General features: G+C 37.0%; 3 protein-coding genes across 3 annotated transcripts; all 3 read left to right on the forward strand.

Moving 5' to 3' along the window:
- The first annotated feature begins 356 nt into the window (after positions 1-356).
- LOC306767054 (structural maintenance of chromosomes protein 6) lies at positions 357-13,496 on the forward strand. Its single transcript, XM_079254960.1, has 27 exons — positions 357-472; positions 601-750; positions 921-1,056; positions 1,377-1,482; positions 1,784-1,920; positions 2,040-2,101; positions 2,307-2,387; positions 2,496-2,597; positions 2,708-2,827; positions 2,939-3,037; positions 3,303-3,449; positions 3,833-3,921; positions 4,042-4,206; positions 4,620-4,798; positions 5,059-5,260; positions 5,443-5,557; positions 7,713-7,873; positions 8,634-8,769; positions 9,065-9,145; positions 9,281-9,451; positions 9,960-10,097; positions 10,307-10,452; positions 10,749-10,874; positions 11,350-11,455; positions 11,753-11,905; positions 12,095-12,192; positions 13,380-13,496. The coding sequence occupies exons 2-27, from the start codon at positions 628-630 to the stop codon at positions 13,474-13,476; spliced, it is 3,276 nt and encodes a 1,091-aa protein (XP_079111086.1). The 5' UTR covers positions 357-472; positions 601-627; the 3' UTR covers positions 13,477-13,496.
- A 710-nt stretch (positions 13,497-14,206) lies between these two features.
- LOC306767304 (required for drug-induced death protein 1-like) lies at positions 14,207-17,043 on the forward strand. The gene is made up of 2 exons (XM_079255236.1): positions 14,207-14,568; positions 15,994-17,043. Exons 1-2 carry the CDS (start codon positions 14,263-14,265, stop codon positions 16,129-16,131), a joined length of 444 nt encoding a protein of 147 aa, XP_079111362.1. The 5' UTR covers positions 14,207-14,262; the 3' UTR covers positions 16,132-17,043.
- A 190-nt stretch (positions 17,044-17,233) lies between these two features.
- Positions 17,234-20,961, forward strand: tmem18 (transmembrane protein 18). The gene is made up of 5 exons (XM_079255256.1): positions 17,234-17,370; positions 17,576-17,693; positions 19,472-19,526; positions 19,642-19,735; positions 19,854-20,961. Exons 1-5 carry the CDS (start codon positions 17,272-17,274, stop codon positions 19,950-19,952), a joined length of 465 nt encoding a protein of 154 aa, XP_079111382.1. The 5' UTR covers positions 17,234-17,271; the 3' UTR covers positions 19,953-20,961.
- Positions 20,962-27,917: the final 6,956 nt, after the last annotated feature.

The raw sequence follows: 27,917 nt of genomic DNA on the forward strand, positions 1-27,917 counted from the left end.
ATATATATATATATATATATATATATATATATATAGTAGTGCAGTGCTTCTTAATTAAGTCCTGTAACCCGTTGATGTATACAACATTTATTTAAATAAATATACATTAAACATGTTCTTTCCAGTTTTTTCATGTCAGCCATGGCACTGATGTCAACATAAACTTTACCCGTTGTCTGCACGATCTCGGTTATTCACGCGAGACTCGGCAAAATAGCGCGAATTAGGGACCTAGTTTGGTGGTCGCTCAGTACATCAGGCTCTCACTGGAGGAGGTAGAGATACTGTCTTAGTGACACAAACCTTTTCAGGTACAGTTTAAAGCGTGAGAGAAACCAGAACATGCTCGGCTGCTGTTAAGATACTGTAGCATCCAGCGTTAGTTAGCCAGCTAGGCTAATTGTGTGACTCTGCTACTTTGATGTAAACTTTGTGTCAGTGGATTTAACATCTTATTTAGCTGCGAACCGAGGTAACGTCCGGTTTTGCTCCCATTACGGTTAGCAAACGTGACATTTTGGTTGAGATTCGCAACTGAAATGTAAACGAAAAGTCTAGCTTTATGCTAACAGAGGCAGTTGTTGCTTTCACTTTCGTTAGCTCGCAAGAGAAGTTGTGTCCCCAAACATGTCCAAACGGAGAGGCGTCGCTGGCAATGAAAACCCAAGCAAACGGCAGAAATCTTCGGTGGAGGAGGAAGAGGAAAATGTAAATGGTGGAGACCAGGAAGATCCCAGCCTGAGCCAACGGGTATATGATGTCGCTACCCTGCAAAATAAAGCATTTCGAGATTTTCTATCTGCAGCTTATCTCATTTGTTTCTTGTCGTATCAGTTTATTATCTGAAAATGCCAAAGATAAAGACTAATAATGGGTATTTATTAAGTTGTGTCTGCCACTGACAAATCGCTTGTGTTTAGTTTCAGTGTGCTAGCGATGTGGTTAGTGATGCAGGGATCGTGGAAAGCATCACCCTGAAGAATTTCATGTGCCACTCATTGCTTGGTCCTTTCGCCTTTGGATCCAATGTCAACTTTGTGGTTGGCAATAATGGAAGTATGTATGCCATCTTTGCTGGCAAAATACCCATAAGGGAGATCATTTCTCTTTTCTTAGTTTGTGCTTCATGCTGCCTCTTCAACATATTCTGCTTGGTATTTATTGATGTCACTGCAAATTGTGTTGCCTTGTTGTTATTGCACTTATGATAAATATTCAATTAATTGCTCTATCAAAACTTTACCTATCTGTAAGTAAAGTTTTTTTTTGTTTTTTTTAATGTAATACCATGTTATTTCTTTGGCATGTGTTTCATAAACTTTTATTTGGAAATATTTCTAAAATACTTTTATTTGTTTACTAAATGCATGTCACAGGTGGAAAGAGTGCCATTCTCACAGCTCTCATAGTTGCCTTAGGTGGAAATGCACAGGCTACAAATAGAGGATCGTCCCTCAAGGGGTTTGTGAAAGAAGGAGAAAGGTAAATATTTCAACACTTGTTATGCACTTTTCAGTTTTTGGCATGGACTGTCTGAGACTAGATTAAGTTGTGAAGTTAGACGTATATACACTCCTTCCTTCTCCCAGTTTGTGTCTTTCAAAAGCCATGGCTTTTTCTGACTTGTGACCAATTGAGAATGTATCTACTGTTCTTCATTTTTGAGATTGTAAAACTGTAAAAGTCCCATAATGATTGATGATTGACTCATCTTTTGTAAATTAAAATGACATTGAAAATTAATTTGACTCAGTAGATTTACAGTTTATTTCTGTTTTCTCAGTGCAGCTGACGTATCCGTTACCCTGCGTAACAAAGGGAGAGATGCATACAAACCTGAAGTGTATGGCCACATTATCATTATAGACTTGAGAATAACACGAGAGGGAATGAGAACATATAAACTGAGAAGTAAATCAGGTACAACTCCAAAGATCTATAAATATTCCTCTTTTGGGGAAATAAATGGGTGTACGTCATAGCTTGGCACATTTAAGACACCAGATAAGGATTAATTAACAAACTTTGTCCCCTAATAGGTCAGGTCATTTCAACCAAAAAGGAAGAGCTCATTTCCATTCTGGACAATTTCAATATTCAGGTAAGAGCCTGTTGGGTATTATTTTCTACAAACTTTCAGTGTTGCTTAAACACAAGTCAAATAAACTCATATGGAATTATGTAACATACATTTAGGTTGTTTATTTAAACTTTTTTGAGTGATAGATGATCTGTTATGTAAGCCGACGGGTACAGAATAAACTAATATTGTCAGATGCATATAAAGAATCTCTTGTCTTCTAAAGGTCAACAATCCTGTATCAGTTCTCACTCAGGAGATGAGCAAATGCTTTCTACACTCAAAAGGAGAAGGGGACAAATACAAGGTTTGTTTAAAATACAGAACTCGCCATACTGAGCATCCAGACCATTTCTCTTGTTGAGGTATAGATATGTCTTTTCAGACAGTGCCTTTCCCCCCCCTTTCTTTGCAGTTTTTTATGAAGGCCACTCAACTGGAGCAGATGAAAGAAGACTTTGTTTACATCAAAACCACCAAGCATGTTACAGAGGATAAAGTTGAGCAACATAGTGAGGTATGGATTAGTTTCACTTAAAATGTATAGTAATGCAGTTATTTTCATAGCTCAGCTTTTATACCTGGCTAGCACCTGTATAAACAGTAATGTTTATGTTACTATAACAGTGTTTGAAAGACTTAAAACGGAAATACTTGGAAAAAGAGGATCGTTACAAAAGCCTGGCATCACTTGATGAAATGCAAACCAAGCTGGAGGAATTAAAGAAACAGATGGCTTGGGCTTTGGTGAGGACATTTATTAAGTGTATAGAACACCAGCATGCATTGCCCTTTGCCTATATGAGATTGGGTTAGTGCAATATATCATAGGCATTTAATGAGAATTAAATGTTGCAGGTGGCTGAGATGGAGAAAGGCTTGGAGCCCTTGAAGGAGAAGCTGCAAGGAGACAGACGTTCCACAGAAAAATTTAATGAGAAAGTGGACGAATGGAAGGTGTGCGACATCTGTAGTTTTTGTATTACAGTACTTGTGTATCTGTCATAACAAATCCTGAACTTTCTTGTTTTGTTTTTTTTTTTAAGCAAATTGATTTGTTCCTTAAGCTGTGTTTTCATTAAATAACTACAGATTCTTTGAAATGACTCAACCCAATTTAATAGTCATTTGTGAAAAGCATAGTTATGTGAGCTTTAGCATCATAATCTTTTTTTTTTTTTTTTTCCAATTTTGAAATACCCTTTCTTTTGTCATTATGCAGAATAAAGTGGAGGAAGCAGAAAAGAAATACAAGCAGATTCAGGAACAACTGGAGGGACTCACTCAGCAAGTACAAGATCTTCAACCTAAATGTGCTGAGCTCAAGGCTGAGTCCCAGAAACGAAACAGCCTTTTAAAGGCCAGCGAGGTCAGAGCTCAGGCAATGTGTCAGACACATGTTTGTGTTGTGCTCTTTTTGGGTGCTTGTATCAAATTGTAACTGTTGCCATAAGCAAAATGGTAGATGTGCCACAAATCTTAATTGACATTATAAAACCCCCAAGTTTACTCTGCAGTTAAGATTTAATTTTTAAAGTTGCTTTAACAACTTTCAAATATTTGCTATTTCTCCATTATAAATTATGTAGTATATGTTTTTATTTTTGGTGGTATACAGTAGAGTATATATCCTGCTTTGTATCTTGCATGATTGTTCATAGTTGTTGTACATTGTCCTTATCACTGTGATGCTTTTAATGCAACTCTGTAAATGGGCAATGTTTTTGCTCCTTGTTTATATGTGGACTCCAGGTTACTGTGCACACATGCAGAGCTAGCCTTAGAGACCTGGAAAAGGACAAAGCACAGCTGTCATCACGGATTAAAGATCTGAAACTAAGGTGAGGGGTTTTTATTTTGTTTTAATTTCTGGTGTTCTCCATGCAGGTATAGAACTTACTGACTTTTCTGTGTTCTTGCACTCGTTCCTGTTTCTCTACATCGCTTATTCTTCCTCCTAGCATCAGTCAGACAACAGGTGTCGAGAGCCAGGCAAGGGCAGAGCGTGTGGAGCAGATCCAAACTGAGCTGGAAAACCTGAAACATCAGATTTCCACTCTAGGACAGCAGATTGACCAATATGAACATGCCAGCAGCCGTGCCAAAGATGAGCAAGAAAAGATGAAGTACCTCTCATTATTGTTTAACCTTCCCTAAAGCAAGTAAAGCTTAGTGAAGAGCTAAATCATTTGGTTTATTTAGACAAGAAATGGATTTTAAAATAAATGTAAATTATATATATATTAAAAAAAATTTTATTATTATTATTTTTTTTATTTTTTTTTAAGTATTTTGTTCTTCATCTTTCCATTCTGCTATGTATGCAAATAAAAAAAAAAAAAAAAAAAAAAAAACCTGATTCCCTGGTCTTCAAGTATGTAAAGTAAAACCTTTTGGTATACAATTGACTTCCCATTGGTCCTGAAAAAAAAAAAAAAGCTAAGACAGAATTAATATTGTCATTCCTTTCAAAAGTACAAGTATCTAAGATAATTAAAGCCTTTGTTTTGATGAAACACTCTTCTTCTTCTGTCCCCAGGAGAGAGTATATGGTGCTTCAGAAGTCCATTGACGCTAACAAAAGGAACCTCCACACAATGGAAAGTAGTCGTTCTAATCGACTTCAGCGTTTTGGAGAGCACATGCCTGCGCTGCTCAATGCCATTGAGGAAGCTCACAGAAAAGGCCAGTTCAAGCACAAACCCCGAGGACCTCTGGGTAAGATACCTTACTTACTTGCAGACAAATCTAAATATGTGTGGCACAAAAACTTTCACTCTAGTGCTAGGTGGTTGATTGATAAAAAGTCATAAATAACTTTGTGCAATACAAAACACTTTTCCTGATAAATATTATGTAAGCCTAAAATGCTACACCTAGATGGACTACTTCAGAAAAAGCCCACCAAAGGTGCATCATACGTGGCAAAAATTGCTCTGATTTGTTCTTTCCTGTTATGTTTTTTTCCCTTACTGTAGGACACCTTATTAGTCTGAAGGACCCGGAACAGGCCCTCGCTATAGAAGTATGTATTAAGGGCCAGCTACAGGCCTTTACATGCGACAACTATGAAGATGAAAAGATTCTGCAGGGCATCATGGCCAGAGTGTTCTCAGCTGGTCGCAGACCTACCATCATTACCAGCTCTTTCCTTCCACATGTCCATGACACAAGAAAGAGGTGAAAACAGCTAAATAGTACACAAGAAACATAAACCCATGTTTGAGTTTTAATAGAGCATGGGCTTAAATTTATACAGATAACCTTCAAATACAAGTGAAAGTGAGACCTGGACTTATTTAATAAGGAGTTTATTCTTACAAAAATGGTTAAAATGAAGCTTTTACTAATTTTTGTTTCAGGGCCGTGAATCATCCTCAGTATCCCTCTGTCCTTCAAACTCTGGAAGTTGATGACCCAGTTGTGACCAACTGCCTCATTGATCAAAGAGGCATAGAGAGTATTCTGCTCATCAAGGTAATATATCATTTCTTTACAGGGAAAGTTCCAGTGTCAGAAAATGTTACATGTAACATTTCCAACATTTTTTTTTTTTTTTCATGTTCAATGAGCAGTTGACCCAATTATTTCATATTTAACGAGAAACTTCGTTCACTGCAAGGCATCAGAATCTTTAATGTGCTGGATATATTGTCATGGTTTCTCAGCATCTCAGTCAGCTGTTGATTAAAAGTATCGATTCTAGCTTGCATCAGCAAAAGTGTAGAAGTGAAAACTTTGCTTCATGCATTTCTGCACTAACCATGCCCACCTAAAATGTCCAACCATTCACACGACAAACTCTTGGTCAATGTCAGCAAAATCACATGTTTGAGGGATGTTATTTGATTTTACAACTATGATGTTTTATCCTACAACTAATGCTGGGCTTACACCAAATCATTTTCAGAGTACCCAATAGGGCTGGGCAATATGACGATATATTGTTTGGACGGTAGAAAATGTCTATCTTTTCATATGAGGCTCGGTCGTTTACGCCACCATAAGTTGCTTTACTGCAGTATTTTAAGTCAAGATGCGCTTTACTGCATGCACACTGCAATATATAAGTAAACATGGAGAAAGACGGTAGTAGGCACGTTTCAGAGCAGGGTAATTCACTGAAAGATGACCAGCCAACCAACACTGACAAGCTTTTTCATAAAAGAAGGGAAATTTCTGTTGTATGGATGCGGTTTGGATATAAAAAGGCTGATGTGGAACAGACAACTCATTTTATCACCTGCGCAAGAATCAGGACAAATAATACAAAATTAAGAATAGAATCAACGAGCAAAAGCAACATCAAGTGGTGGCAAATGCTCTGATAATAAACTCCAGACATAAACGCTGCAACAGGCATTTTCTTGTGAAACGTCAAACAGCCATAGTTCCTGCAGATGGAAGGGGATCACTGCTGCTGTTGCCAAGCACGTCTGACAAACAACTGGTGACTGACACAAAATTACACAAACAATTTTATATCAATATGTATATCGTTATGGGGATATAAAATGAGCTACATCGGGATATGAGATTTTGGTCTTATCGCCAAGCCCTAGTCCCCAACTAAAAACTGGAAGTTTTTAATAAATTGTAGGAGTTTCACTGGAGTAAGAGTACGCTCTTGTCATTCCAGTCGTAATGTTTAAGCTGGTAATCTGAGCTGTTTCAAATACTTTCCTAGTCTTGAGCTTGTCATAATATCAAACGCAGTTGAAAAAATTCTAAGACACAGTGATGTAATACAGTTGACAACCAATAGATGAGCTGTCATAAGCAGAGACAGGAAATCCTGACCGTCAGACCAACAACAAAAGTGGACGAACAAAAACAAGAACCAGTGATGAAACATTCCAGGTGAATTGTCCAGAAAGAGGAGGAGATGGTGGCGCTGTGGGCATATCGGCCCTCCACGTTCGATATCAAGTATCCAACATATGACCAGGAGTTAAAGAGGGCTGAAGCCCTCTGAAAATGTGATCTCCTCTCCAGCGCTATAAGGAGGAAAAAAAGCTCAAAGAATCTAGTTTGTAGTTTTGTAGATAGTGACCGGGCAAGATTCTGTCTTTGTAAAATCTCAGTCTAAGACTAGACTTCAGACTCTAAATACTTGTCTTTACATGTGAGCAGGTGTGAGATGATGGTTTTCTAAGAGTCTTTTCCAAATCTTTTTAAAGTTTTCTGGTGTAAGGGAAGATGAAGTTTAAAAAAAAGACCCCAGGAAAAATGTAAAATTCTTGTTACAAGTCATATGTGCAAAATAATGTAACAAGATATTGTTTTTACCAGTTGTTTTTGCAACTTTATACAAAAACTAGTGGGATTTTGGAAGTTTCTTTTTGTGTGTGTGCTTGTTTTTCTTTGTTCTGAGACTGCATCTTGGTCTGACATAGATTCCATCAAATTTAGGGAAACTCTGGAAAGATTTATGGGCACAGTATGGGTAGAAATGGGCTGCTTGGGGGGAGGTCTTTCCCCTGTATTTTCCAAGTATTTGTATTATTTAATGTTGCTAGTTCACATCTAAGGTAATATATCTGCAAAAAATAACTTTGACTAAAAGCCAGGGAAATTAATCTGCTGCACTTGAAAGCTGTTAACGAGAATTTTCCTTTTGGTGTTTTTGTAGAACCGCACAGATGCTCGAAGAGTTATGCAAGGAAGAAATCCTCCTCAGAACTGTTTTCAAGCCTTCTCTCAGGATGGTGATCAGATCTTCACTAACCGTAGTTACAGCGCTGATCAAACCAGAGCAAAATATCTGTCAGGGGATGTTGAGGAGGAAATCAGGTGAGTGTATTAAATCTTAGTACACTTGTTTGGTTTTAACCATTGTCAAAGTACCTTATTATACTGGCCACAAGCCGCCCTAGAGTATAAGGCACATTCACAGTTAGAGTCAATTTTAAGTCGTACACAAGGCGCGCCGCATTATTGAGAGCATGTATTTTAAAAAAAAAACAAAAAGAAAAAAACAAAAGCAAAACGGAGAGTTTAATTGAACTTTATTCAACCATGGTATCAATTTAAAAATACACACATAATTATTCAATCAATCTCTTTTAACAAGTCCATCAAAGTCCACATCTTCTGTATCTAAATTAAACAGCTGGGCAATTTCGCCATCATTAATACAGAGCGTTTATCATCTTTGTTGGAGTCAGTCTCATTCAGCTTTTGCAAAAGCTCAAACAACAGTGAGAGGAGATATGTTAGCCCAGGATAACATATTTATGGTGCGGAAAATACGGTGAAAAAAATCTGTGTATGCTTTTTTTTGTTTCTTTTAAACAAAAACAACATTTGAATTAATCTTTGATTCACAAAGTCTTCTCAATGCCCTCTTAAAGATGTGTTCCAATTCAGTCAAAATTATTCTCTATACAATGATTTCAAAAACCAGAATTCAAGAAACAATGAGTTTCACAAAGTGAATGGACAAAGCTACACAATTTTCCCGCTTTTTTTTTTTCTTGCTTTTTTTTTTTTTTATTTTTTTTTTCTCCTTTACTCTTTGTCATAATCTGTTTCCTCTCTTAACTCTTGTCAGGCACTTACAGAGGGAGCTGGAGAACCAGGAAGCTCAAAAAGCTCGTTTCCAGCAACAGATGAAGAAGTTGGACGAAGAGATCAAACAGAATGAAGCACTACTGAGAAGAGCCCATGTAGACCAAAAGACAGCAAAAGTAAATATCTTTCATTTTTATTCACTTATGTCCAAAGTGAATACCAATGTAGTTACAATAAATTAAGTTTTTATTTCTTAAAAATAGCCTAGCTGTTAGTCAAGGTGATATTTTATACAATTTTCAAATAGGTTTTATCTTTTACATTATGTGAATTTATTTTATTTTCTAAGAATCAGGTTAACTCATTTAGTTGGACAGAAGACAATAAATGGATTCCTGTTCTAAATATCTTTAAGAACTTCGCTCTTATGTCAAATTAATTTTAATATTGAAATTGGTGTATTTATCCCAGAACAAGGCCACAAAACTGCAGCTTGAGCTGACGGACCTAGAGAATGTGGAAGAGCCTCAGTCAGAAGACCTCAGGCCACTGGTTTGTACAGATCACTTAGGTTTTCCCTTGTATAAGAAACCGCTTTTAGTAAGCCGAGTAGATATTCATAAGAAATATTTGGACCTTTGTAAATAATAACCTCATCTGATAGACTGTAATGCTAATGTGACACAGGAGGAGGAGCTGCAGGAGGTTGTTGCCAAGATTGCAAGTAAGCGTACCGAGTACGAGGAAGCAAAAACCAAGCTTGCAAGCCTCAAAGCAGACTATGAAAAAGCAGAGCAGGAATACAAGCAGCACAAAGAAAAAATCAACACCATTGTCGAAGAGGCTGATTCAATCAAGGTAATATAGTTCTTTATACAGTAAATTTGCTGGAAAAAATGGTTAGAAACATGCAGAATCCTTAGAATGGTAAATTAGATGAAATGTTAATCCCACATGTTTTAAAACTAAATACAAATACTAAGTATGCATTACAGATCTTGTATGTATGTATTTATTTAGATAAAGATATTTATCCATAGATACATTTAATTCATTTAGCTATTCTCTGTGTAGAGCCGAGGTGTCAAACTCATGAGGGCTGCTATCCAGCTGATTTTTTTTTTTTTTTTGTTTCCTTGCTCCATCACACTTGATTGAAATAAATGGATCATAGTGAAGCTGGTTGATCCATTTGATTTGGATCAGGGATGTTGGGACAGGGAAACAACAAACGCTTGCAGGATGATGGTCTTCGAGGACCACTATATTACTTAACACACCTTGTGTGGAGATATCTCAACAACCATAATGTGTTGGTTACTAGGTGAAGTTAACTGGGTTTTTAGTTACCTCTGTCCAATTACAGGATGAATTGAGTAGAAGTGACCAGGAGGTGATGAAGGCCAAACATCACAAGAAACACTACGATGACAAACGCAGTGCACATCTCAGCAACATCCAGGCTCTTGAAGCCCAGCTAAAGAGCAAAGAGGATGAAATAAAAGTATGTCCAGTTATACTCCAAATGATGGAATTGATAGATGTATAAATTTTTTCATCAAAGAAATCCATTTTTATTTGTCAGTTGTAGTTACAGCTAGATCAGTACTTACGTTAACGAGTAGTTATTTAATTATCTGCTTGTTTATTAATTCCGGGCGCTTGTATATCTCACAGTTTTAAATGAATGGTTCCTTTAACGTTTCAATTCAGGAATCTGTGGCCAAGGCTACTAAAATATGTCCAGAACGTATTGATGTCCGTCGCACAGCAAAGAGTCTGGACACCGAGATCACCCGCCTTAAAGTGAAGATTTCTACCCAGCAGGAGCAACAGGGGGATCGTAAGGAGATTGTGAAGTAAGTTACTTGGATTCTTGCATCAGTTTATTGGAATGTTTCACACTATTTTCCCAGATGCCTCGAAGACGCATTGCAATGTTGATCTTTTTCATTTTGTCATGCAAAATAGCACACTTGCACCATACAAGCCAGTAGCAGAGTCCCTTACCTTGTTCATCTGTCTCCTTATTATTATGAATTGGCCTTCATTATGTTTTCCCCTCTGTCTGTAAAGCGTCTTGAGATGGCATTGCTGTGATTTGACGCTATATAAATAAAGTTGAATTGAATTGAATTGAATTATTATATGTCAGGGAGTACCACGAAGCTATGGAGAACTACAAGAGCATGTCGCAACAAATGAGGAACCTCAACAGCTTCATCAAAAGCCTGGACAGTGTCATGAACCACAGGCTTCAAGTTTATGCAGACTTAAGGAGGCAAGTGGTGAATCTTTAGCTCCTTTAGCAGTAATGTTCTTTGTGTGCAGCAAATTATTGTACAGCTAAATGGACTGTTTCTAAGGAGGAAAAAAAAAAAAAAAAGGGAAGAAATTATCAAATCAAACTTTATTCCTTGAGCACTTTTCGGCAACACAAAGTGCTTTACAGGATAAAATCAAGTCATAAGGATTAAAACAAACTGGATAAAAAGGCATTTAAAAATAATAGACACAAGCTCTTTCCACACACTCACACACACACACACACACAAGGACATAGAGCAAAGAACCCTCCCACACCCACCCACACACATTCCCAGAAAAACATCATTCCCTGAATACTGTCTCTTTAACTGAATTCTGGTTAATAAAACAACTAAAAACATTAAGTGATAAAAATTAAGTCATGAAGTCATTCTCAGTGTGATTCTGCTGACATTAACTGTCTTTTCTCATTCCCTTTTTCCCTTCAGGTTCCTCTCGGCTCGCTGTAAATATTACTTTAATAGCATGCTTGCTCAGAGAGGGTACAGCGGAAGTATGATCTTTGACCATAAGAATGAAACTCTCTCCATCACAGTAAGACTCCTGATTCAACAGAGTGCACTTCAGACTCAGCTTCTCATTCTTAATGTACAAAACTTCACTGAAATGTTTTAACTAGTATTTAACTAGTATTTATAGCAAAAAGTAGCAATAAAGAGTTTTTTTTCTCAAAATTTAACATGCAAACTGGCAGATAATTCAGTTAATTTTATGCTCTTCTTGCTGTTCTTTACCTCTTCACTCACAATTAATATTTTCCAGCATTGATTTATTGTTCAAAACTACACTTCAAAGTTTTTTTTAACCTTCTGTTTTTATAATCTTGTTTAGGTTCAGCCAGGCCAAGAAAAAGAGGCTGACTTGAGCGACATGCGTTCCTTGTCTGGAGGCGAACGCTCATTCTCCACTGTTTGCTTTGTTCTCTCTCTGTGGGCCATCACAGAGGCGCCTTTCCGCTGTCTTGACGAGTTTGATGTTTACATGGTAACAAGACACAGATTTCTTGACTTTGGAGTTTGGATGTTTTGTGCCAACGGCCTTAACTGCTGTCTGAGATAGCCATCAGTAATAACAAATACACTTTAAAAGAGGATTTTGGGAGAAAATTTATGTGTACTGTCAAACTGTTTGGTTTTCTTTAAAGATAATGTCCTCTGTCCTTTGTTCTATTAGGACATGGTGAACAGGAGGATTTCTATGGACATGATGATGAAGGTGGCTGAGGGTCAGCATTACAGACAGTTCATTTTCCTCACCCCACAGAACATGAGGTAACCACTGACAACTTCTTAATGCTTGTATATGTATATATGTGTGTTTACTAGAGTATTTAGACCACCCAATTGTGTTTATTGACTTGCGTACTGTATATTCTGTATACAAAATCAAATTTACTAAATTTTATGAAGTAAGCCATTCAGGGTGAAAGATTGTGTGACTTCAGTGTCCATCTTGGTGTCTTTTGCGAACTATAATCCCAAAAAGCTGTTGACATTTTTTAGTTTTAAGCTTTATCTTGTTGTAAATATTTCATTGATGGAGCAACAAGACTTAAAATTTTTAGCCTACACAACATTACAGTATACTGTAGTTTTCTTGTTAGACTCTGGCAAACAAAGTTTTATAATTACTTCATTCCCATGAAAACCAAAGAAGTACAGAAGTTCGCTGAAATGTTATGCTAACTGTACAGTTAAGGATGCTGTGGCAGGGGACAAAAGAACAATGAGTTATGAAAACAAATGTGGCCATTTAGACACATGTAGGATGTTAAAAACTTAACAGGAAGCACGAAGAAGCTAGTAAGCTGCCCTTCCAGTGTGAAATGTGCCTTGAATAAAACGGTTAGAAATGCAACTAACAAGACCAACAAAAGTAGATATTTTTCCGCAAACTTATGTTTGCAATTTATTAATCAGTCAAGCTTAAACTGATTAATCAGTCAAGAAAACCAGACACTTTTAAAGAGTTGCTTAATCTTTAGCAACTTTTATGGTTAAAAATCTGGAGTTATTTGATCATGGAGAACCCTAAGCCTTATCAGCCATTGAAGACCTTGGAGCTGTGGGTAAAATCATACCACAGAAACAACTATAACCAGAACCTGCAGCAAAATAAAAGCTGAAGTGCAGGATTAGATGCGTAAATCAGTCAAAGTAAGGATTACATTTGATTTGTCAACTGGCTTCATGAAACCATATAAAGATAACTTGCCATGTCATTTTGGATCTCTACAACACATTTGAGATTACCAGCCAATATTTATTTGATTATAGGGCAATTTTCAAACCAAATAATTGCAACAGTTAGTGTGTTAGTGTGGTCATGTAATCATATCATGCAAACATCAAGATTAATCTTTTGATGCCCTGAATCATGAATTAATTTTTTAATCAAAAAGTCACAGCTGACAGACTGAGAAGTCACTAACTCTCTCTCCCTATCCCTCCCTCCCCAGTTCTCTTCCAGTGTCCAGAATAATCCGCATCCTCCGCCTCAAAGATCCAGACAGAGAAAATAAAGATCCACAAAGGTGTCAAAATGACGATCGGTGATACAGTTTAGAAGTCTCCACCTAACTGATTCTGTAAGATGTTTTTTTCAAGTCAGTTACATTACAGTTGTCAGTTACAGTCAGTTACATGTTTTTACTTCCCCTTTTTGGTAAGTTAACTTGTTCATTTAAGTTCACTTATTAAATTCATTTATTTGTAAGAGTTCTCAATACTGTTCTAATAAAAAAAAAAAAAAGATATTAAAAAAAAATATTGCAAGAAATACACTGTTGTGGCAAAGTAAATGTTCGTGATTTGGATTTAATGCATTTGATCAGATTTCAGATCTCTGAGTTGAAAAATGTTACAACTGCTAATGATTTTTTTTTCTTTTTGATTAATTTCTGAAGGAATTCATAAACCCCACCTCCTTTTTTAATTTGATGCCACATTAACATTAAGCCAGTTAACTTCATACCAAAACTACCTATTGCCAGCAAATTTTACATTTTGATGTGTACTTTCACTTTTATACCTTTTTTTTTTCTCCTTTTTAATTAAAGATACAAGTGGACATCTGAGGATAGACAGGTCTACACAATCCTCAGATGAACACTTCATTCACTAACCCTCACATTCCTCTTGAAATCCTGTGGCTATTTGAGGTCAATCTCATAAGGAGGAAGGATTTGCACCTTTAAGGGCTCCGTGCCAAATCCCCCACACAAATCAGACCAGTGGAATGCACTTCCACTCATGCACATAACGTCTGTTGACAACATACCCGACCTCCTGAGGAAACTGGTGCCTTTTACTGCATCTCTGAAATTTGGACAAGAAAATAATATGAAGCCTAAATCCCTTCCATCGAGGCTGTTTAACAGGAACGCGGCAGCAGCTTCAGGTGAGACTTCAAATAGTCGTGGTGCAAAGTATCACCGACATGTTGACTGTGTGGATCAGCCGGACAGACTGGATCAATCTTCAAAGGACGATGGCCAGCAAGTGGCTGATGACGGCGAGCGAAATGAGAAGTGGCACAAAGAAATACATTTTGCTTTACTGCAAGAGAAATATGAGCCACTGATGGATGAGGAGGCAAAAGAAGAGAAGAAAAGAAGGAAGAAAGAAAGCTACAAAAAAGTCAAGAAGGTTTGTTTTTATCCAAAACTAAAACACTTTTTATCACAATCTGTTGGATTTCCTTTCACTTAATTACATTTTCTGTACTCCAATAAATTCTGCAACAATTGGACTAAAGCTCATTTAAAACAACACAAATCTGAAGTCCCCAAAGTTGTCAGCGCAAATTTTTACAAATCTGTTTATTTTACCATCTAAAGTGTACCGAGGTTAGGTTTTTGACTTGGTGGTAAACTTGCTGATCATTTAAGAACGTCATAGCCTGTATTAGCTGGTTCACTGCTGCTGTGATGACACAGGTGTATTCTACCATTACGTCACCATCACTTCATTTTAGCTTGTTGGCCAAAATGTTGGGCTCATGTTGGCCTGACCAGATTAAAACCAGAGATTATTCTCACTCCAAGAGTTTTTTCAGCGTTGCATGTGTGGTCTCTGTCTGCTGGAGAAGTATGCATTGCAGAGGAGGCCAAACAACTTAAAGCCCCACCATCAATGATTGATTAGTCCCTGGGAATGTCTGTGTTATTCAGCTTGTCCCTGCTGAATTTCCTTTCATTTAGGGAGAAATACTATGATAACTGTTGGGAAATATATATATGATGGATCCAGGGTCTTTTCTCTTGTTTTATAATCCACCTTTGCCTTTGATCTATTTGAAAATGCCCTTCAAATGAGACTAATTGCAATACTTAATCAGTGACCAGACACATTTATACGCAACAGTATTGATGAAATAAATTTTTTTCAGCCTATATTATAGTAATTGCTATGTAATAACTGTGTATGGGGTTATAGTACTTGCAGGCTCCTCTTTTCCCATCATTAGACAAATAAGACAGTAAGGAAAGTTACTTTCAGTCATTAATGAAGGAATGTCAACTACGTTTCAAGAAAATTTGCCAGTCAGCATGAACCCTTATACCAGCTAAATTATTGTTAGTGTTGTGTATTCTGCATTAATAAAAGAAAATAACCTGAAGAATATCATGTAAACTAATCATAAGTTATTTTCAAACTGAAGGTTATCCCCCTGGAAGTACATTTTTTTTTAGTCAGTTCATCAAACAGTTAAATTCACTTACTATATTAAGAGTAGGGTCTTTATTTTTGTTAAACATTTGGCCTCCTGTTTCCACTGCAGCCTCTCAGCCTTTTCCTGTCCAAAGCATGCAAGACAATAGTGTTCACTGGGATTTTCCATTAATCGTGCCTCTCCTCCTGCTGGGCTATTGTTCTGTTGCACCACAAACTCAGCCTTCAAATCATGTCCTGTCTCAGATCTTATCTCCTATTTTCCTAACCCTTTTCTACTCAAATCACGATAAACTCATAAATACTTTGTCATGTGGATGTTGTGCGAATGAAAATTATTCAGATTTGGGTGTGTGAGGAAACGGTTTTCATATTAAATAATTTTCTTTCTGCTTTTAGAACGTGGGAAAGGCGCTTCGCTCCACCTGGAAGTGTCTCATGCTTGGTCTATACAATTTTGCCGTTGGTTACTCTACTCCAATGACAGTGGCTGCTGCTTTTGTTCCTGACTTTCACCCTGGCAGAAACAGAACCTGAGCTGAGCTCAGCAACATGGTTCTGCTCCACTCTTCAAACTGTGCTATATATACCAGGAAACCATGTACTGTGACCAAAACATGTTTATAAGATTGTGATGTTTGCATTCTTAAAATAACATTTTCCTACAGTTTGACTTCAAAAGATTACATTAGACATGTTTATTGTGTTGATGGCAGCTATTCTACAGTTATACCTGCTGTAAATTATCCTCTTATCAATTATCGCACCTGCAGGAAAAGCCAGTCTAAAAATAGATTATGGAAATGTTCTATACAAATTCCCCTTGCTTTAACATTTTTATGACTTTTTCATTTATTTTTGTTTGGTTTTTTTTTTATATGTTCAAAGGTCTTCTGTGTAAAAGGAAACAATATACATCTGCAGAAGCATACATGGTTAAAAGATTTATACTATATGAACACTTTTTTATGCAGTCCCAATATAATCTATATGTGGCTCTACAGTTTTTCACTGTTAAAAGTACTGAAATATATAAGTGCCTTATTTTACCCAGGAAAAGTTTTTTTTGTTTTTTGTTTTTTTTAATAAAGCATCTAGCTGGACTGTGGATGTGTACAGAAGGATCATTTGGGTATGGGAAACCTGCAGCAGGACTGGAGAGAAAGGTAGTGTTAATGTGTCTGTACATAAAATAAGTCAATAAAAATACTTAATGAATGGTGTTTAGAAGCAGGACAGATATGTGAAAGTGGCTGCTGGTTAAGGACTGAAACAGATTTGGAAGACTTGCAGCGAAAAGGAAGGAAACTGGCCCATCCTCTTCCACAGGAGTGGACCAACTGGAATAAGCATACCTATGTCCAGAATAGTGAATAAAATATTTGAATGTTCCGTGTTTGATCATTTGTCAAGACTTTGGAAGTCATGATGTTTATATGTTGGTTTGTAATAAATAAATGGGTGAAATTTGGTTTTCTTTTAAGTGTTGAACAGCATTAAAAAGAAGGTGAAAAAATAGAAGTGAATTCGGCAACAATATTAAATCTAAATTTATTTTTTAAAACGTGTTTTACACATTTATTTGGTGCGTACAAGACGTCTCTGACGTCATTTCCCTGCTCTTCCGCGTTTCTGTCTTCTTTACATTATACCTGGCTTAGCTAAGACTATTGGGTCATGAAGATGACGGAGCAGAACGCTGAGAATATCAGCTCGATCCCAATCGACAGCTTCAGTAACTTAAGAATTACGTCGATATGGACGTTTCTGATGTCTGTAAGTGAAAATGAAAATGTATCTGTTTCGAGAGGCTAGCGAGCTGCTAGCTAGCTTCTCAGGAGAACTACACTTTCGATCCGAAGTCTGAAATCGGACAAAAGTCACAGCTAATAAAACTATCGTATGGATTAGGAATTTATTAAATTGTCAAGTTCAATAAGCAGTGATGCTAACAGCTGGATGTGTCTTTTATTGTTTGTAGGTGCAGTGGTCGGAGCCTTGGCTCATGGGGCTCCTGCTGTTTCATGTTGTGTGTTTGTTCCTGACTGCGGTAACCTGCAGGTTTTACAGAGCTCAGATCTGCTATTTCTTGCTCATCGGTACGTTTATCACAACACTCCTGCAATAATCAAATCAGTTAACACATATAAAACAGACAACGAGTCTAATGTGGCTTAGAAATTAAACACATGGATGTAAATTGGCAAAAAAAATAGGAAAATTCTTGTGAGCTGGCTGTAAACAGGTAACTTGACCAATGTAAAGGACATTCAGAAATACTCAATTCTATATTATACTCCTTTGTTGGGAGGTAATTTGAGACTAAATAAATGAATGAATAAACAAATAAATACAATTTTTTAAAAATACATACATGGATTATCACTGATATTGAAGTTTTATTTCCAATTCAAATTAATCAACTATTGTCAAGTTCGCAACCATGACCCATATTATCCGAGTCTGATGTGTGGAAGCAGGGAAACATCGAAAACCTGCTGAATCCCTGCATTTCAGTATAGTTACAGAGGACACTATATGTCCCAGAAATGCCATTTCTTTTTCAGTATGTAAGTATAAATGTAAGTATTCCTCTTGGGGCCTGCCTATGTATGTCATGCCTATAACAAACAAATACTGTATGTTATTCTTGCATTCCAACGTGAAAGTTACCTGCTTAAAAGTTATTTAAATTTCCAGTCATGTAGTTAAAGCTTTGCTCAGAGACTATTTTTTTTTCTTACTCTGGGTGAAGTGGTTCCTTGTCCTGATGGTAGTTTGTACATTTCTAAACCATGAACAATAATAAATATAGTCAGAAGCCTGTTAGAAATCTGCAAAAGCTCCAATCAAAACGTTGGGGCCGAGTTGAAGCTGGATGTCCAACCCCGCCCCTTGACATCCAACTCCACCCAATATGCTGCCCCGCCCCATTCTCCAGGCTACAGCTGGGGGTTATTGGAAAAAGCTGCAGACTAGAAAAGCACTCAGAGAGCGCAAACCACTGCTACAGCATTTTAAAAATTTCTGGATCCAAAGGGTGATCCGGATCACCACAAAAATTAAACCTGTTCTTACTTTTTACATTTCCAACAATTCATAAAGATTTGATTAAAATCTGTCCATAACTTTTTGAGTTATCTTGAACACAAACACATAAACGGCAGTAAAAACATAACCTCCTTGGCAGAAGTACGAAAAAAGCCTTGGATCGTGTAAGGAGCAAAATCAGAAGGGAAGGAGCCAAGACAGGGTGCTACTTTCAGATCTTGCTAGCTCTCCAACATTACCTACCCCAGCTTTAATTAACTAGCTTTAAAATGAATGTGATGTAACACTCACATTACTTTTATAAAACAAATATATTGCCATTGTGTTTGGCTGGAGAGTTTAAACCAAATAATACCTTAAAGCTTTCAACCTTGCTCTTATTTGGTCTGTTTGTACCCACACATTATTAAATCTTCCTGTTTATGTATCACTGGCATTTTATAGAACTTTATGTCAATCAGGGGTGGGCTGACTTAAAACAAATAATTGCATTAATTTGAGACAATATAATTAATCTAGATTAATCACATTAAATCCCATAACAATATTTGCCACCAAAAAGCAACTTTTTTTTCTATTATTTAAATTTTATTTTAATGGATGACAGAATCAAATAATTGACTGAAATAATGTGAAATCATTGTAACAGGAAATTGTGCACTGACAAACACTCCGTGTTGTTTGAAGCTCAAACTGCGATTTAATGCTTTGTTTGTTATTTTACATGTATTAATTTCTCAGATAAATGACTTTATAATGGCGTGAAAGCAAGAAGGTGATGACATAGCAGTGCCTTTTTAAAGGCTGATGTTGTTTCTGTCCACAGTTGGCCTGGTTTATAGTGCTGAATATATAAATGAGGTTGCAGCCATGAACTGGAGGTAAGACAACTCTTCATGTGGACTATTTGTTGCAATTATTATTTTATTTGTTTATCAAATTAAGATAATTAACTACATTGGAATATCTTTTTGTTTGTTTGTTTTGTTTTTGCAGGTCTTTCTCTCAGTTTCAGTACTTTGACTCCAAGGGCATGTTCATCTCATTGGTTTACTCAATTCCCCTTCTCCTCAATGCAGTTGTTATTGTGGTAAGTTTTGAAACCCTCTCTCCCACCTTGTCTAGATAAAATGTCAAAAACTCTCAGAAAGAAGTTTTTCTGCTTAAACACCGGCCCATGTTTAAGTATGTGTGTTCCACTCTGACAGATGGTGTGGGTACACAGGACCTTTTCCACCATGACTGAACTAAAGACGCTTCAGCTGAAGAGAAAGGCTCGCAGAGAGAAGAGAGAGAAGACCGACTGATCCCTCTTCTAATGTCCGTACATGGGCCTCATTTGGAGGAATTTAAACTCTCACCTCTGCTAATCCTGAATTTTGGAAAGGAGAGCAGATTCCTTCTTGTGACTTGAAAGGAATCATTCACTCATGTCTCTAATGTCAGGAATGGAAGAACTTTTTCTGGTAGTGACTGTTGAACAATGCTGATGTTGCACTCTGGAGTCTGTGGAGACCAAAGGACATGTACTGTTTTGTAATTAAATAGTTTTAAGTATGTAGATATGCATGATAAACCAAGTTTTTGTTTCTTCTGTTTTTTAAACTTTCATATGGCAGTTGATTACACACCTGGAAATGAGTTTTGAAGCTGCAGAACTGCAGCATATGAACCACAGAGAGAGGAAACATTTTCACAATAAAAATGGGAGCTACAGAGGGCAGGATATATTGCAGAAATTAAGTTGCAAGAGTGGCGTTGTTTCAGATCCAGTTTTTCAAAGACTGAATTGATCCTGATATACTGACTGTGTACCCTTTCATCACATCAACAAACAAATGGAGAGAATCTTTTAGACTGGGAATATACTTCAATGTTAACATTAATTTTTTTTAGCTTTTGCACAACATGTACGTTCAGTACGTCCTACAGGAAAGCTAAGATGTATGCTTAGTATTCCAGAATAACTAAGTGACCTGCATGTCAAGCGTTTAGATGACACAGTTCTATATGAGATGGGATGTAGCAAGAAACCCATCTGTTTGCATCAGCGTTTTAACTTTCATGCCTGTGGTGAGTTTTCACACCATTTAGTCACTATCCAGGTCTGAACAGTAGTCTTTATTCCTCTGGAGTAGGAAGAGCTCGTGCATTTCTTCTTATGTCCTTTCTTAGTTGCACAGAAAAACATTGTTTTTCCATTCATGTAGATGTAGCTCATGTAGAATTTTACTCTATGATCCTTACATTGTCCATAATCCAAATCAACTCAAACTGTTTGGTTGGCCTACAAGTCAGATTCAAAACATTCGATTTGCCACAGGTCTATGCTATTAAAACGATTACACTTCTGAAAACATCCAGGTTTCATCAAGTTTTTTTGCAAACATAGTTTCATTATTCTTGCAGAAAAATGCCTGCAAGAGAACGATGGTGTGTACCACTAGACGGCAGCATGAGCTAAATGACATATACGCAGTTGCCTGTACCTTGGGAGACTTTTTCTTCAACTCGCACTCCATATTTCACTTGTTATCTCTGTCGGGACTCGACAGGATGACTTACTCCAACTGCAGTTCTTATTTTATCTGCATCAGTCATTTGTTTTTTCAGATGAATCTGATATACGTCTGCATGCTTTGCCTACATTTATCTGTCAGGATCCATTAAGTGTGGATGTGGGTGATTGGAGTGTAGTCACTGGAAGTTATCAAACAGGACAGGGAGGAAGAGAAATGGGTGTGTTGTTTAGTCGAAGGTGGTGGTATGAGTGGGTGAAGACTGGTCAAGATTCTTGTGTAGGAGGCTCCTCTTTGACAGATAGAAAGAGTGGATCACCCCTGAAGACATTAGGCTTGTACATCTTGAACTCTGACCTCTTTTTGGTGCACAACAGCAGGTGTTAAACATATAGGCATTGCGTATGTACAACACAAGTGTGTGTGTCACCACCTTTCTTTTTTTTTTTTTTTTTAAACATACATCAGAGTTAATTCAAAAGTCCTGACTTCTCCGGGAACATAAGGTATGTATAAATGAAAGAGCGGATATAAAACACCCACCCAAAGTTTAAATGGGCTGTTGTCCCCTGTCCACCTTAAGGCTCAAGTGAACGCTATCATCTGTTGAAGACCTCTGGTGTGAGTTGGTGTGAAACAGCCAAATTTACCAGTTCATATATCACAAATAAGGCTGCTTCTCGTCTTGTCATGTAGAGCAGCACATTGCACAATAGCCAGTCTGTGCAGTGCACCAGTGCAAAGAGATCTTACAGGACTTCGAGTCACATGAGCTGCAAGGTTCAGATAAGTTAACGATTAACACTTGTGTCAAAGCCATACCCAATAAAAATGGGGAGAAATTTATGATAATGTTTAATCATATTTTGGCCTTTTAACAAAATGTAAATAAGAAAAAAGAAAGTTCCCGTGCTTGCTGTTTATTACCTTAAGATATATCAGAATGATTGTAGTGTAAGAGGTATCCACCAGGTGACAGAAGATGTGTCAAATTTCTCAAAGCAACATTTTTATCATAAAAATACAAAAATGTATCTTAAACAGTATGTATCAAATATTATCCATACAGCATTAAGGGTTAAATTACATTTAAATATATATATATAGTGCCCTTAAATCACCAAGCTGCTCAAATGAAGATAGAAAAGGCAAAGAAAAGTTCCTGATTTCAGGCGTGAGATGTCAATGAAAGGGTAAGAATTTTTCCGGAATATCCATCCTGCCATGTGTCAAAAACAACCCTGACCCTTCCTAAACATTTCCAGAACATTTTATAAGTATAATTATACTTATATAACCATAATCAATGAGATGGCCATTAGGTGTAGTAACTTGTTCTCAGAAAAATATAAAACAGTGCAAACGTTATAACAGAGCATTAAGAAATGTTTGGCCCAGAAAACAACATGCTTATCAAAGATTAATCATATGACGTGAGCTGAGCTGCTCAGGTTCACATAAGTTTTGTGATGTCAAAACTTTGTGGTGAAGGGGGCTTAAAGTATTTAGTTATGTCAGCCATATGTTACAAGTGTCTGATTGGTTCAAATAAATAGGATTATTAATATTATAAGGCAGTAGAGGTATTTGACACACTGATTCGCAAAATGCTATTTTTTCACTTTTCTCTTACGATTTTTTAAAATCATTTTATTCCACAACAAAGGACACTGGGACATGTTTAGTAGGTATTGATGATCATTTTACATACTGATTTCTATTTATGTATATAAATCCACATTTCTCTTCCCTCCAGACTGTTTTTACTAATTCGAATAAAACATATATCAGCGATTCTGTTCAAAATAAAGTTTAAATGTACATTTGTCTGTGCAAAAGACTTTACATATGATGGACACCAGGTCTGCTGGGAAATGTTTTTAAAGTGCAGCACCACTGAGGTTTATGAGGGTTTGCTGTTAAACATATTCAGTTTGAATCACCTCCTGAAATACAAAGACAATGTGTTTTCATTTTAGTGTGGGTTGCTAAATTCACTTTGTCTGATCAGTACACTGCTCTTTGGAAATACCTTCATAATGCTGTTTAGTTTAACTTACTGGTAGTTTAGTTAGGCCTAAACCCAAACAGACTGAATCCTGTGACAACCAGATGAAACACAGCAGGAAGATTCACAAATGTTTTCTTCTTTTTTATGTAGACTATTATTGGAGTTGGGAAAACTTAGTTTTAGTTTGCAGAGTTGCATGCTGGGTAATGTAGTCACTAAATATTACCTTTGTCATACATGAAATCGTTCATGTATGACAAAGGCAAACAAATATGGCAAATAATCTCTGTAGTAAAATTACATAGAAAATACTTACTGTTCTAATTTATTATTTAAATTTTTTAAATGTTACCATTTACTTTTAGGAGATACATTGTGTTGTACAAATACTGTCCAGTTTGTGTTTGCTTTTTTTTTTTCTTTTAAATATATTTATTTTCAGTATTTGTTTATTTTTTAAATGTAAACTAGCTGGTTCTGTGTCTTAATGATAAAGAACATTTTATCTCTGGTGATGCATTGCTCTGTTGCTCTGCACCTGCAAACCATTCATATTATTCACAGATGTCCAACTTCACTGAGAGAAGCGCGATTTTAAACCCATAAAGAAAACCTCTGACACAGAGACATGAGCGATGCTTTTCTCTATAACTGTGATTATGTTGCATGTCAGGCCAAAAACGCCAGTGCAACCTGAAGTACATGTTTTATTCCTGATAAAAGAAAGAGAATAAAGAGATGTTGTGTAGGACATTGTGAGTTTGTATCTGGAACACAAAGAGGAAATGAGGACAGGGTTTTCCGCTTTCTGTCAAAATGTTCTTCCTCTCTCTTTCTATACAGTTTATTTTGGCTCCCAATGTGGAACTTAACATCTGTACTTGTGTAATCGCCTGGTAAAGATGTTTGGCATGGGCTTTGTGTTTATTTCAGTGTTATGCTCATTAAGACCAGTTCCAACTACTTTTACACAAATCTTGCAAAAGTTGTGAATATACATTCCTGCACGGCAGAAAGGTTTAAATATAGATTGGGTAAGACATCAAGCATGTCTTACTTTACATGTTGAGTAGGAGCAACAGCTTCTTTCTCTGTTTGCTCGTATTCCCTTAACATGATAAAGTTTCCATTATTCAAGTTATTCATGGAAAAGTTTGCTGTATCAGCTACATTGAGTTTTGTTATAATAATTAAGGGAAAGGCACTGCTATTTACTAAAGAAACACAGAATATTAAAACCACTTGTCTGATACTGTTCTGACTCATAAGTACATTAACATAAAAATAATGGGAATTGCAGTTTTTAAAATGAACATAACATACTTCACCTTATTCATGGAGTTGTTGACATACAGGGCTACTGCCAATTCCCCAAAATGTCCTATAGTATGCTGCAGAATGTCTTAAACCGGGAAATAAAGCACTGCTTTAAGGCCTATAGTGCTGACCACCGAGGTTGCCCTGATGAGGGTGTCGTGTAACAGCAGAATCTCTCAGCTGGCTGAGTCACACAGTGTCTGGGCATGCTCTGTAATGTAATAAAGAGAAGAAAGACAGAGCGCTAGATGACTCACTCTGTGTGTGCTTATGAATAAGTCACTGTGATATGCATGATCATATAGAAATATTTTAGCAGACATATGCCTTGTGGGAACAATAAATCCAACTACTGGCCACTCCAAAATTGAATATGATGACCAATCATTTCCTGATGATATTTTTTCATTTAGGACAAAGATGGTTTAAAAAGTCATACAACATGACATTCACAAAATATAAATTGTATCAGTCTAACTTGTACTAATGTGTTCTCTGTTTTATTGAATGCAGTCTGTCTCCAGGGTTAAGACTAAAAGCCACAGAGGGCTTGAACTCATGAGTCACTCTCAAACTTGAGCTCAGTGAGTCATTGATCAGCTTTTATCAGTGACTATATTCCACAGAGAGCATGATCACCTACTTTCATCATTGTTTGATTTAAGATTGGCTTCAGGAAAACAAACAACTGACATAATCTTAACATTAGAGCCTGAGGCTTTTCTAATGAAATTGACTCACCCTAAATGACCCCTAAATCAATGATTTAGGCTAGTGTCTCCCTCAAAGTCTCTTCCCTGTAGGATATGTTGAAAATGCTTCCCCCGAGATGTGTCTGGTATCTTAACTTGAGATGGAAGACCCAAAATTTGATCCTTTTATGCACTGGAGCAGCATCTTTTCTCCGATGTTACTGGATGAACATCTGAAGAAGCTCATTTCTGCTGTTTGTATAATCTCATTCTCTTGGTCACCATGCACAGTTCATAGACATCCGCAGAAATAGTTTCACTACTGAATACAGATTTCTGGCTCAGCTCTCTCTGAGCACCCCTCAAAACATCCACATCACCTCACACACTTCCCCATTCAACCCTAACAACTGAACAAATCCTCTTATAGATAATTTTTGTCTAAATGTGGCAGTAACATGCTACCTTTCTGAAACAGGTTATCTGTGCATATCAGATTACTTGTGCCCAGACCTAAAAGCTGCTAATTGTCATACAGTAACTTCTTGTTTCATGGTGCTCCAGTGCCGGATGTCTCTGTTTGATAAAACCAACAGGGCCATATCATCTGCAGACATCCACCCTAGCAAGATGTTCCTCATGCAAATGGAAACTCTCCAACCCTAGGCAATTTCCAGAAATTCTGTCCCCAAAGGTTAGGAACAAAACTGGTACCAAAATGCAGCTCTGGAAGAGTCTCACATAGGCTGGTCTGCTGTTTCACACGGAAGAGGAAACTTATATTGCTCCTCCTGAATTGGAGTTGTGACTCTATGGCAGGCTATTCTCGCCAGCCTCCAATGCAGATTTTCTCTGAGAGGCAGAGAAGTATTAGTTCCTCATTGATGCAACACCCCCTCTTTTTTTTTTTCAAGGAATCACTACTCTCTGTCTGTATTTCCAGAGGTACTGATCCTACCTGCCAAACCCAAATGTTAAACGGACCAAGACATACCAGCAACAAAGGGCTTTCAAGGGTTGGCACTTCCATCATGAAGGAGGAATTGGTTGGATTGATTGGATCCACAAAGTATTCCGCCCTTCATCTGACTATTTCCCCAGTTGATGTCAGCAGCACTCCATCTGCCTGAGGCATCTGACGATTCATCTGAATTTCTTCAAGGCCAATCAAAAGTCAGGTCCATAGAGTCCCAAACTTCTCCCACATGCATGTTTTTGTTTCTGCATTCACCCAAGCTGCATTACACTTCAACTGTTTCTTTAGTTCATATAGCAGGAGGGTGGGCGGGCTTCACATTGTTGTTGTCAATGAAAACAATGGCAAGAACAAGATCTGGGAAATTAACAGCTGCTTTGTTACAAACAGCAATACGTACAATTGAAGCAGTGTAATGGGAAACAAGACAAATCAAAATGCTTCTGAGAGTTTTACTGATTGGGTAGGTTTGTTTAAAGTTGGACATTTGCCCTCTGAGCAGCAGATGAGGAAGTCTCCGTCAAAGGGCATATTCTGGTGTGTAAGCGGATTTCAGTTTCAAGATCACCTCTTACCAGGAATCCTGCGTTATCACTTGATGCAGCAACATGTTTGTGAAAACAGATGTGCATTCTTGGAAAGAACCCCATTTATTACAGTTTTGAGAAATACAGATCAACTGATTTTCTAAGATTTATGCTTCAGGTGAGATCAATAAATATTTCTCAAGACAGATGTGTGTGCTTGGGGGAAAAATCCACATCAACTGATATAGTTGGATTAATGCATCAGGTGAGATCATTACCAACATAATATTCCCTTGAGTTCTACCTCTATTTACACACCGTGAAATGTTATTTAATACACCAACTTTCCCACAATGACAGGTTTCTTTCTGTTGCAGATCTCCAGTAGCATTGTGGGCAGATGACTGGCACAGTTTCTGTCATAATGTTGTTAATAATTTACTTACATCATCGAAACGGTAAATTAATTCAACATACTGAAATGATAACACACAATGGTAATATTATACTGAGCCTTACAGCTGTTTTAGTATTTGTAAACATCTTTTTCAGCCAGTCGTAAAAACTAGGATGATAATTTTACACTCCATCAACATCAAATAAGAATCTTGAAAAGTCAGTGTTTATATGTAAAAACATCCTAGGAGTTCTAATGGAAATAGTATTTTAACTTTTTTGACCAAATAATGAGAAAGCTAAACCTCTTCTGAGCAAATTAGTAGTTCTTGATCAATTCATTACAGCAGGGGCTCTTTAATCCTCATGCTTATAGTTATCCACCATATCTATTTCCACAATATGACATTCTCTTCAATGGCTTCTTTAATGGCACTATGTTGCGAAGATTTTATGTCTTTACCAGTGGCAAAAATCATGTCTTGCACTGTTTTACACCAAATTCATCATCCAAAGTTTCCTGTCTTTGACTCAAAGGTTTAGTTTCTCTGTCTGAGAACATGATTTGGTCCCTCAGATGGACCCAAAACTCATTACCAAAACAATATTTAGCCAAAACCAAGACTGCAACAAAAGAGGTGCTGGGGAGGAAAGCACGATCCGGCCAAAACTGAATCTGAGGTGTTGCTGTGATGGAGATGTTGAAATACAAAGCCCATAAAAATGGAAACATTTTTCATGCAATATCAGAGGTCAATACATATTTTGAAGAATTTAAAACGTTATAGTTTGGATTGAGACATAGAGCAAGACACTGCAGTTGCCCCCATTTTA

Source organism: Telmatherina bonti (assembly GCF_933228915.1).
Source record: "Telmatherina bonti genome assembly, chromosome: 16".
Classification (NCBI taxonomy): Eukaryota; Metazoa; Chordata; class Actinopteri; order Atheriniformes; family Telmatherinidae; genus Telmatherina; species Telmatherina bonti.

Coding starts and splice junctions, on each gene's coding strand:
- LOC306767054 (XM_079254960.1), top strand. CDS start 628: ATGTCCAAACGGAGAGGCGTCGCTGGCAATGAAAACCCAAGCAAACGG. Junction 4,799..5,058: donor CAAACCCCGAGGACCTCTGG/GTAAGATACCTT, acceptor CCCTTACTGTAG/GACACCTTATTAGTCTGAAG. Junction 9,146..9,280: donor CAGAAGACCTCAGGCCACTG/GTTTGTACAGAT, acceptor AATGTGACACAG/GAGGAGGAGCTGCAGGAGGT.
- LOC306767304 (XM_079255236.1), top strand. CDS start 14,263: ATGAAGCCTAAATCCCTTCCATCGAGGCTGTTTAACAGGAACGCGGCA. Junction 14,569..15,993: donor GCTACAAAAAAGTCAAGAAG/GTTTGTTTTTAT, acceptor TTCTGCTTTTAG/AACGTGGGAAAGGCGCTTCG.
- tmem18 (XM_079255256.1), top strand. CDS start 17,272: ATGAAGATGACGGAGCAGAACGCTGAGAATATCAGCTCGATCCCAATC. Junction 17,371..17,575: donor TATGGACGTTTCTGATGTCT/GTAAGTGAAAAT, acceptor TATTGTTTGTAG/GTGCAGTGGTCGGAGCCTTG. Junction 19,736..19,853: donor TCAATGCAGTTGTTATTGTG/GTAAGTTTTGAA, acceptor CCACTCTGACAG/ATGGTGTGGGTACACAGGAC.